General features: G+C 38.2%; 1 protein-coding gene across 1 annotated transcript; it reads left to right on the top strand.

Moving 5' to 3' along the window:
* rhoab (ras homolog gene family, member Ab) lies at positions 1-7,750 on the top strand. The gene is made up of 5 exons (XM_026930345.3): positions 1-144; positions 4,145-4,302; positions 5,749-5,869; positions 6,497-6,627; positions 6,988-7,750. Exons 2-5 carry the CDS (start codon positions 4,147-4,149, stop codon positions 7,159-7,161), a joined length of 582 nt encoding a protein of 193 aa, XP_026786146.1. The 5' UTR covers positions 1-144; positions 4,145-4,146; the 3' UTR covers positions 7,162-7,750.
* Positions 7,751-11,030: the final 3,280 nt, after the last annotated feature.

The raw sequence follows: 11,030 nt of genomic DNA, 5'->3' as shown, positions 1-11,030 counted from the left end.
GGCCCACGCACGTGCACGCGTCCCTTTAGCCCTTGTATGAGTGCCCGCCCTGTGCGCGTGCTCGTGACTAATTCATTGTATGTGGTAGGAGAAGAGGCTGGCGCAGAACTGCTGGAAAACGACGGACAGAAACTTAACCTTCAAGTAAGAATTTTATATTCCTCACTAATATTTGTCTAAGGTGAAGTTTTCGATTTTGTTACCTGTTTCGATGTTGGGGTAAAACTTCTTATTTGAGAGCTGAAGCGAGACTTCTTTCAGAGAGCCAGACCACAGGAACGTTAGCCTGCTTTAGCTGAAACGCTAACTAGCTAACCGGCTAAATAAAAATAACTACCTGGTTAGTCAGGCTTTTGGATTTCATTATTTGTGTTTGAAGTTTTCTTTGACTAATTCTCAAAAACACGAAGGAAAGTGTTTAGAAAGGGGTTCATTGTTGTCTGTAGGAAGGGTTTGCTAGCTAACTAGCTAGCTAAGGTTAGTTCATTGTGAAAGTAGTTAGATGTAACAGTAACGCCTCGCTATTGTTATCTCTTTTTGAGACGGCTGTATTTTTTATTTTTTTTAACTACGTTAGTGTAAACGTATGTGTATGTAAATTGTTTTCCATTTCCCAAAGATACCATGTTAAGTAAATAAAACGAGCCAGCTCTGACTAACTATAATAACGTTATTTTAAACAGACTGATAAACTGTCCAAGTGTGGCTTAATGAATCCCGGAAGTTACTCCATGTCGCATTATTCTGGGAGATTTTTATCATTTAAATATTATTTCTACTACATTTCTATCTAGGTAATAAATGAGTAATGTAATTGGTAATGTAAAAGGATTGGTTAGTTTGCTGACTGGTAGCTAACAAGCTAGATACAGCTATAAAAGTGATGAAAGAAGTGTTTTCCTGTTGGTGAAGCTATATGGCACTGTGGGAAGATGTTTTAGATATATAACTCTGTTTAGTTCCCTTTTATTAGGTGGTTGTTGTTGTTGTGTTAGTGAGATTGTATTATGTGTCAGGATAGAAAAGATTGGATTGATCCGTGACTTGTACAAACGCCCCACAGTTGAAACGAGATCATTAGAAATCAGTGAAATAATCAGCAATCCGCTTCATTTTAGGTTTAAATGCTTAGTGTTTTCTGTTGCACTGCACTGTATTAAATCACCAGAGATGAAGCTGAGCGCTAAACAAGCAAGTTGGCCGGATGGTATTTGTGTATAAATGGTAATGATTTGTACACGATCAGCTTTATTAGGCAGCATGTTAACGCCAGAACTCCGTTTGCAGGCGTTAATGAGTAGTGAAGCCTGCTTTAATGGCTGTGTAATCGGGTAGAGGTAACGTGTAGGACAGCGTGTACAGCCATCTGTTGCGCCTTGACGCCATCTTAAAGCCGGAGGGCTCTCTAAGACCCACCCAGTGTGTTTTTACTCCTCAACATCCATTTATTTTTCCGACGTCTCAGTGTCAAATAGAGACAACATGTACTCTGTTCATTCTCTAAAGCATTAAGCTAGCTTACAGAGCCAGCAGTGTTGAAGTAATCTACACTGAGCTGGCTGCTCTGCCTATCCTGAGCTCAGTGTCAGTGGATTTCCTTCCCAGTGTCCTGTGATAGATCAGTGAACAAACCCTGCTCAGTTCCTCTCAGCTGACATTACACACTCCTTAGAAGTCGACATCTATTCCCAATACTATACCAGAGCTGTTTTCTTTTGGCAAATGTAGCCTTTAAGCAAGAAAAAACAGTTAGGAAGTTGTGTACTTCTGCTTCCCCTGCTGAAAACACACAATACAAACCATCACAGAAATTCTAATGGTTTCCACTACAAATACCATTACAAACCATCAGCTTACCATTCCATTACCATTACCAGTCCTTATTGGTATCCACTAGATATAACATGCCACCAGTAGAAGGCATCAGATTACCAGTAGAGACCCACAGGGTCCATTACAGTTTCCAATACAATTCCCATTATAACCCTTACAAATGCTATGAGGGTTTCTGGTTTGGTTTTGTTTTGTTTGTTTGTTTTTTTTCCTTCTCTCAGCAGGATCTCTAGCGTGTGAGTAGGGAAACCACAGATTCCCTCTAAAAATACACTGGCACAAGTACACTTGGTGATGTACATGAAAGTACAAATGAATTTTGTGATGTGATTTGAAAGTGCTTTTTTGATGTCAAATAACACCCAGTTTTTATGTGAATGTGTTTTTTTTTATAAGCAGAAAAAGCCATCTAACTACATGATGACATAACAGATTAGTACAGAAGATATCTAGTTATTCAGCTAATTAAAACAGGGTTGGTGATATGAGTTGTTTTTTTTTTTTTTTATAAAGATATACTGACATGATGCACTTTTCTGAGTATTGTGGTTATCAGGAATCAGGAGTTTATGATACGTGGTCAGACTGCTTCTAAAAGTAAAACAAACCACAGTTCTCAAGCTTTCAGGACAGTACGAGAAGCTTAGTTGTCTATTAAACATTGAGGCAGATAGTAAACAGCAAGGGGTGATATGTGAAAATGCATGTTTTATTGTTGTCAGTTCAAATAAAAATGGCGGCTTACTTCAACTCTGAGGATGTTGCAATTCTTGAGGAAGATTACACAGAATCCCATCATCCAGTAGAAGACTTTTATTAAAATGCATGATTTGAGGTTGTGAACTTTTCTCAGGCCTTGATTAAAGCAGAGTGCTTGTATGATTTTTCTCCAACTTTAGACAGTTATGGCCAGCCTAATTTTAAGTATGTAGTTAATGGTTAAGGTATAATTTCATTTATGTTTCTAAATTCTGATTCCTTATAAATGGCTGCTGCACTTATTTGAGAGAAAAATGTCTCCAGCCACCCTTCAAGTAAAATCATTTTTAAAGACACATTTCATTTCTAGAGAAAAAAACATGAATCTGTTAAGAAAACGGAACACTGTATCAGTCATCTCAGCACCTCGGGTTAATAAAAGTTTCACTATTTAGTAGCTGTCTTCTTTAAAAGGAACAACACTATGGGAAATTTGTGTGAAGAGGATGTGAGACACGATATTGGAGATCCTGTTGATTTCTGCTTCTCTTTAATTTGCGTATCTCTAGCAGTAGAATAGAGAGGCTTCAGAAGAGTTTGAAGAGTCACTCTTTCAAACTGCCGTGCTCTACCACACAGAGCTGAAGGGCTTGGAAGTTGTTTGTTATTGTTATTGCCTGTGATGAGTAGCTGACCAGCCTGCTATGAATGTGCTGTCTTGTCTTCCAAAATGGAAGTTCCAAAATTTCCTGTTTGCACTTTGGAGTTTAGGAAAATGTCTGTTTATTATTACTTGTATTACTTACAAGTTATTGTCAGTATTGTATAAAATTAGTTCTAGTCCAGGAAGGATGTTGTTGCTCCATGATCCCTGTATCACAAACCACGCTCATGTTCGTCTAATATAATTCAAAATTTTCTGTATTATCATCCACATTTCCACTTAGATTCCACATGGTTGATGGTTGAAGTAACATGATCTGCTTCCCTGAAACAACTTACTTAGAGGCTAAAGTTGTACATTTTAATGTTATCAGTTAATTTACATTCTAATAAGTGAAAACATATAATGTTAATTATTATAATGAAAACAATACTAGAATTAATTATCCACTGACTGCTTAATATTCAGAGTGTTGGATTATGGTTATAAGATAAATCATCATATTTATATTCTTGAGGATTTTTTATTTGTTCTTTTTATCATTATTATTTTTATTGTGTTAAAGGTTAGTGTTTTAGATTAAACCCATTAAATACAAGTGACCAGTCAGTCAGACCCATAATTATTTAGAAACAGCTTGTTTTTTGATAATGTTTGATCTCCTTTGTGGGATTTTTAAGGTAATCCAAATGGTTTTTACAGAATTTCACAGCTCCGTGTGATTTTCCAAAAGTATGGTGTGTATTATAGGTTTACCGTGGTAAAGGTCAGCGTGTGTGTGGGGGTGTGAGATTCACAGATCACATGCTGGATGACGCAGACTTCACTGTGAGATATCATAGATGTGTGTGTGTGTGTATGTGTTGTGTGTGACCATAGCAACTATCAGCAGTAAGCTGATGCTGCAGCATGTGTGTATCTAACCTGTAACCTATTTGTGTGTTGTAGACATGGCAGCGATTCGTAAGAAGCTGGTGATCGTTGGTGATGGAGCATGCGGTAAAACTTGTTTGCTGATCGTCTTCAGTAAAGACCAATTTCCTGAAGTCTATGTCCCCACCGTATTTGAGAACTATGTAGCAGACATTGAAGTGGATAGCAAACAGGTAACGCATGAACACACACTTGCACATTAGCTTTATTTAACCTGACTTCTTGCCACAGAATGTACTCAAAACAAACACACACTACTCCTGAGTTCCGCTCAGTATTGCGTCTTTCTAGATGTTAAGGACAGGTGTGTGGTTTGCTGTTACACTCAATATGTACTCGCAGGAAGTATTAGTCAGTGTATTTTGCCTGTTTAGTTAATGGGGTCAACCTAAGACTAATTTTATAATGGACGTGTCACAGGTTAAAGTCCCGAGAGTAGAAGCACTGGTTTAATAAAAGTCTCATAATACATTAACGTTCTGAGTGGATTGATCTGGAATGTGGATGTGGAACACCACAACTGTCCCCTGGAGCACTTTGATATGAAATTATTTTCAGTTGTGCTTCCCTCGTTTAATGTCCCTGTTCAGAATGATGTCCTTATTTCTCTTGCAGCAAGTCACCAGTTTATGAGCTTGTATTATGAATGAGCAACAAATTTCATAACACTATACCCAGATATTTCTATGATGCACAATATGTGTCATGATATACATTATTTGGCCAAAGGACTGTGGACATCTGACCCTCACACCTATATGGAAGCACAGAATTGTACAAGACGTTTGTGTGCTATAGCATTGCAGTTTCCCTTCACTGGAACTAAGAGGCGCTAACATGTTCCAGCATGACAATGCCCCTGTGCACAAACTGAGCTCCATGAAGACATGGTTTGCCAAGGGAAGAACTTGAGTTGGCTAATGCTAATGCTGTTGTAGCTGAATGAACACAAATCCCCACAGCCATGCTCCAAAATCTAATGGAAAGCCTTCTCAGAAGAGTGGAGTTTATTATAACAGCAAGCGGGGACTAAATCTGGAATTGGCTGTTCCAAAGCACATATGGGTGTGATGGTCAGATGTCCACAAACTTTTGTCCATGTAGCATAGCAAACTGCCAGCAAAACAGTAGTGTTCCATTAAAAAAAGTTTTTATTTACTATCTGTAAAAGATTTTTTTAATTAGTAAAAATTAAATTTAAAATAAAATTTTAATTTTACAATTTTAAATATTCAAAACGTTTTTAATCTAACATCTGATCTGCTGTTTGAAAGTTTGTAATTGTTATTAAAAATAAACAAAGTTATAAGGAAACCATAATACCTGTGATCTCAAAAATGTATCGTCAGTGTCAATTGTGAAACATTGTGAAGCTATTTAACAATGTAATTTAAAACTGCATGAGCCTGTTACAGTTTAGACCAGGATGCAATACGCTGCAGAAAGTAATATCACACACACTCATGAAAGATTTATTTAGCGGCTGTGTGTTGGTTATGAATATAGTAGTTAGCGCTAATTAAGCAATTGTTCTGTTTATGTTCTATGGTACAGTTCTGTTTTAATTCTGATCTGAGGAATGTGCCAGTAGAGTTACTGAAATTGTTTGTGTGTTTCAGGTGGAGCTCGCTCTTTGGGATACCGCAGGGCAAGAGGACTATGACAGGCTCCGCCCACTTTCCTACCCTGATACTGATGTCATTCTCATGTGCTTCTCTATTGACAGTCCAGACAGTTTAGGTGATTATGAACTCTTTTTCATGCCCTTACAGTGATGTTCCAAAATCACTTTAATGCCCAATTTTACTCATTGTCTTTCCTATTACTCATTTGTTGTAATTACAACAAACTATGTATCCAGTTACTTCAGAATGGGATTTTTGACCCGATGGTCGTTCTGTTAATTGCGTCTGAATATTTCTGTATTCAGATCTTGATGCCTTTTAAGATCTGCCATTTTGCCACAGCATTACAATAAATGGATACAACTATCATTTGTAGCATTTTGACTGAATCATTATTTATGGGGATTCTAGGTAAAAAAGCATAATGCAGTTATTTAGAGAGCCAGGCCCAGTGAGAAAGAATACATTTATTTCAGCAGTACTGAGAATTTTTCCTAAGAAGCTATCTGTCATAGGAAAAAAAAATACTGTTTAGCTTATTTATTAATAAATGTGCCATGCCAATGTGTGGTCAGTGATTTGTTTAGCAAATTTGGTTGCCTAAGGGATCTGTCTAACTTCGCAGATTTGAATAAAAGTTTTAATTATTGACGTAGTTTTCAGGGTTACACCCAGCAAACTAACCACTTTTAAGTATGAAGGGTTTTAGTCAGTGTCTCACCTATGACCTCTGTCTGTACAGAAAACATTCCAGAAAAGTGGACACCTGAGGTCAAACACTTCTGCCCAAATGTACCCATCATCCTCGTGGGCAACAAAAAGGATTTACGAAATGATGAGCACACACGCAGAGAGCTGGCCAAGATGAAACAGGTAATCTCCCTCTTGTTGGGTGGTTACACTAACTGCTAGTAATGCAAACTCCTAAAAACAATTATGCTGTCACTGCTTTAAAGTACATTTCAGAACTGTAAAAAAAAAAAAAAAAAAAGTCTTTGGTCTTTACTGAAAACCCTTGTGTAGATGTAGTGGTGTGAATCATTAGTGGTGTAAATGTTTATCCTGATGTCTGCCTTGTGTAGTCAGTCTGGTATTACTGAAAGGAAATTAACTGTATTTGTGATTTAAATATTTGTGTCCAGTCAAGTAGCAGCATTGTGGGATCACCCATAAATAACCTGTCACTGACACACTTCCTAACGTCTACATTCAAAACTCTTCCTTCTCAAACAGGAGCCAGTCAAAGCTGAGGAAGGACGGGACATGGCTAATCGGATTGGCGCTTTTGGCTACATGGAATGCTCTGCGAAGACAAAGGATGGTGTGCGGGAGGTGTTTGAAATGGCCACCAGGGCAGCGCTGCAGGCACGCAGGGGCAAAAAGAACAGCAAATGCCTTCTACTCTGAACACGCAGCACTGGACTCAAACCCCAAGTAGGGGTGCAAAATGTGTGTAGATGCACACTCATTCCTCAAACTCGCCAAATGTTTTGGAAGAAAGAGTAACTGCTCAGAAAATAGTTTTTGTTAATTTTATTTTTGATTCTTCAGTTAGTCATGGAGTCGTGTTTTATCAGTATTTAAGAAATTGCAAAGGACTTGGACTTTTGCCTGTTTTGTTTATTTTTTGAGGTTTTACCTGAGTTTTGTGATATTATTAAAGCCACACCCACCTGCCAGATGCTGTCATGTGACTCAAGCCTGCCAATCAAGTGCTCATCACAATTGCTGGGATTTTTTTTTATTCCCCCATGAAACAGGGCTGAAAAGTGAACATGATTTGTAATGTGTGTGTGTCATTTTTATGGTTTGCTTTAGTTTAGGAATATAAACACCACCAACTTTCTTTGGAAGCAAAAAAAGACGGGGTGGGGGTTAGATATGTATACATGTACATATGTAACACGTGTGTGGATGCACACGGTCATGACTGGAAGTCCATTTGTAAACTAGACTTGGTAATCTTATGTAATAAAAGACTTTCTATAAGGAATAACACGGGTCTAATTTTGTTTTATTGGTATTTGAATATTTCATATCACAGGCAGTATTCAGAGCAGAATTATGCTCATGTAGCGTGGAGGTAATACTGAAATTGTGCATTCAGATTTAGAAATTGTGCTATCAGTATTTAGACCTCACATACTTGCAGATGTAAGTGATATTCAGACAAAATATGGAACTGGAAAAAAATATGGAATGCCATTTGTTGCCAATATTAAGTACAAAAATATGTAATATAATACATATTTAGGGTCATATTTATACATTTGTATCTGATATAAAAGTATGACCCTAGTAATTAATAGTATTGTCCACAAAAAAATTAATAATAATTAATCAGAGACACTGAATTAAATTAAAATGAGCTATGTGTGTAGCAGAGGAATGCTGGGTCAGCTTATCCTTCAAACCATATATCAACAAAAAACACTGGCATTATTTTATTAAATAGCAAGATAAAATAGATCCCATTCACATGTTCTGAATTCATGACCACGATGTGGTATCTTGTGGCTTCATTGAGTTGTGCACCCAATTAACTGTTGGCACGATATTAAAAAATAAAATATCAACTAATCGCATGTGCTGGATCAAGTGCTATTTTATATGGTGGAAGTCATATTGTTAAATTAAACCAATATATTACACTCCTAATATATTAGGAGTCTAATATAGTACTTGCAATGTTTGAATTCATACATCACTGTATTGTTATTTTTTAATTGTCATATTATTCATATTACAGTTGATAGCAAAGAAAAAAACAAAATTACCTTCTTTAGTTTTTTTGTATCCGCATTGTAAAGGCAGTTTAATAGATGCTATTGAAAACCTTTAGTCAACACTTTTAGTCAAGAAAACTTGGGCAGCCTCAGAGGCTGAATCAATTTATGCAAGGACATATAATAAATATATAAAAAAAATATTATCATAAATATAAATATTGACACAAATTGTGAACCTAATTACCTATTCTGAATACCGCCCCATTTTTCCAGCTGTTTAGGTGCCACCTACTTTGTACCTACCCTCCTTGGGCATTTTATCAGTTTAAACCTAGCATGCAGTAGATGCACAATAACTGGTGTTCCATCTGTTCCTCTGCACAAGATATCACCCCCATCTACCCTGATGATCAGTGGGAAAGGACCACCACGGAGCACATTTTATTTGGGTGGTATGTCATTCTCAGAACATCAGTGACACTGATGTGGTGTGTGTTGCCTTGGTATCAGAGCAGTAATTCTGCGGGTTATAAGCACCTTAATGTCACTGCTGGGTTCACAACAGAAAATATCTACTTAACAACAGTCCTGTGGTCAGAAACTGATGATGAAGGCTTAAGAATTTTTTTTTTAACATGTGGATGGAATAATATAATCTACAGTCTTTGCTAATACACCAACATTGCTATGTCTAAAATCCTGGTACCAGTGACACCATCCAGTGAACCTCCACCCAAATATCAGCTCAGTGGTGGTCATTAAGTAGAGCAAAGGTCAGTCCTTGTATACCCAGTATATAGTCAGTAACATGCCAGTATAATAGGTGACAAACTGGCAAAATGTGGTCTGGATATAGATCTTCAGGACAGGTTTGAACATCTCTTGCCTGAATCGCAGAGCCAGATGCTCAGTGGGTCTCCGGTTTGATCTTGAGCTCCTTTCGGAGTTTTGCATGTTCTCCTGGTGTTTGCATGGGTTCAGTCTGGGTTCTCCAGTTTCCTCTCACCTCCCAAAAACATGCATGTATGTGGACTGGCTATGCTAAGTTCCTTCTAGGTGTGAATGCTTGTGTGTATGGTGTATTATGTGTATTATGTGTAATGGACTGACGTCCCATCTTGGATGTATTTCCATCACACGCCTGCAGTTCAAGCTCTAGATCCACAGCAACCCTGACCAAGATAAACAGATTACTGATAATGAATGATTGAAGGTAGGAGGCTTCTCGGAAGTATTGGATTTGGTCGCAAGCTTGCTTCTCAAGCCTGGAGTTGACAAAAGAACAAGAGAGTGCTAACTTGCTGACACCTTGACTCAGATGTGTTAGCTCACAGCAAACACTACTTGAGCAGTGGACCACACCTAAACCCACTGAAGCTCTGTTTGTGGCTCTATAAGTAACTTACAGTCTGTTATTTATATCTCAAACAGCCCTTTTTCTTATATCTAGTTGATTTTAAAGTGAATATGATATGGGGAAAGGGTCTACAAAAGTGTATCATGATTTAGTCAGGCAGAACAGGCTCTTAGTGAAAAAGGAGAAAAAAAAACCACTTCAGGAAGGAACTCGTCACGCTGCCGCCCGCGCGAGCTGCATTCAAAAGCTGCTCGCGTTTCCACACAGCGTCTTTTCCTGAGCAAGACAGTGAAGACTGAGACCGACGCCCTTTCTAGTCTCTCTCTCTCTCTCCCTCTCTCTCTCTCCCTCTCTCAGCCTCTCTCGCTTCCTCCGGGGCGTTTTTCAACCTCAACCCGCTCCGACGGCGGACTGCAGCGCGCCTCTGCGAAAGTCCCGGCCTTTTATACGCGTCTATTTTTAGCCACCAGCGAGTGAGACTATTTTTAACCAATGAGCTCATGGTTTTCTGTCGCAGCCAATCAGAGAAAAGAACACGTGTTTATGAGAAAACGAGAGAGAGAGAGAGAGAGAGAGACGAGCGGACAGCTGGTAGAGAGCGCGAGGACCGGCGGGCGCGCGCACGGCTCGCGGACCTGTCGTCGACGTCACGGATTTTCCTCGCGTGACAGCGGAAACTCGTCTTTGGCGTGGCCCGTCTCTCAGACAGAAGACAGGTTGTGCAGTATATGGAGGTCTGATTAAGACGTGTTAAACATCTCCCCAGTCTACTGCACAGTATAAGTTATAAAAGCACAGAAAGGACGCCGAGCACGTCTTCAATACAGGCTGTGTAACACCAGCAAGTGCTCATGAGCAAACTTTGTGACAGTGTTTTATCCTAAAGCGACACCTGGCGGTCGAGTTTAAAATTTCAGCCTCGTCCATAGCAATTTGCAATTTTCATTTTCAACTACTTCATTAGCATGATTGTTTACATACAATACTGCCAAAACATCCATAGAAAAGTAAGGAGAATTAATAATAATAATAATAATAATAATAATAATAATTATTATTATTATTATTATTATTATTATTATTATTATTATTAAATAAAATTTAAAAAAATTAAACTGACAAAATGCAAGGTGCCAGTGTGAGACAAGAGTGTAAGGGTTACAATAATTATGTACATATGCACCATAAAA

Source organism: Pangasianodon hypophthalmus, chromosome 8 (assembly GCF_027358585.1).
Source record: "Pangasianodon hypophthalmus isolate fPanHyp1 chromosome 8, fPanHyp1.pri, whole genome shotgun sequence".
Taxonomy (NCBI): Eukaryota; Metazoa; Chordata; class Actinopteri; order Siluriformes; family Pangasiidae; genus Pangasianodon; species Pangasianodon hypophthalmus.
This window is presented reverse-complemented; position numbering and strand designations above follow the sequence as displayed.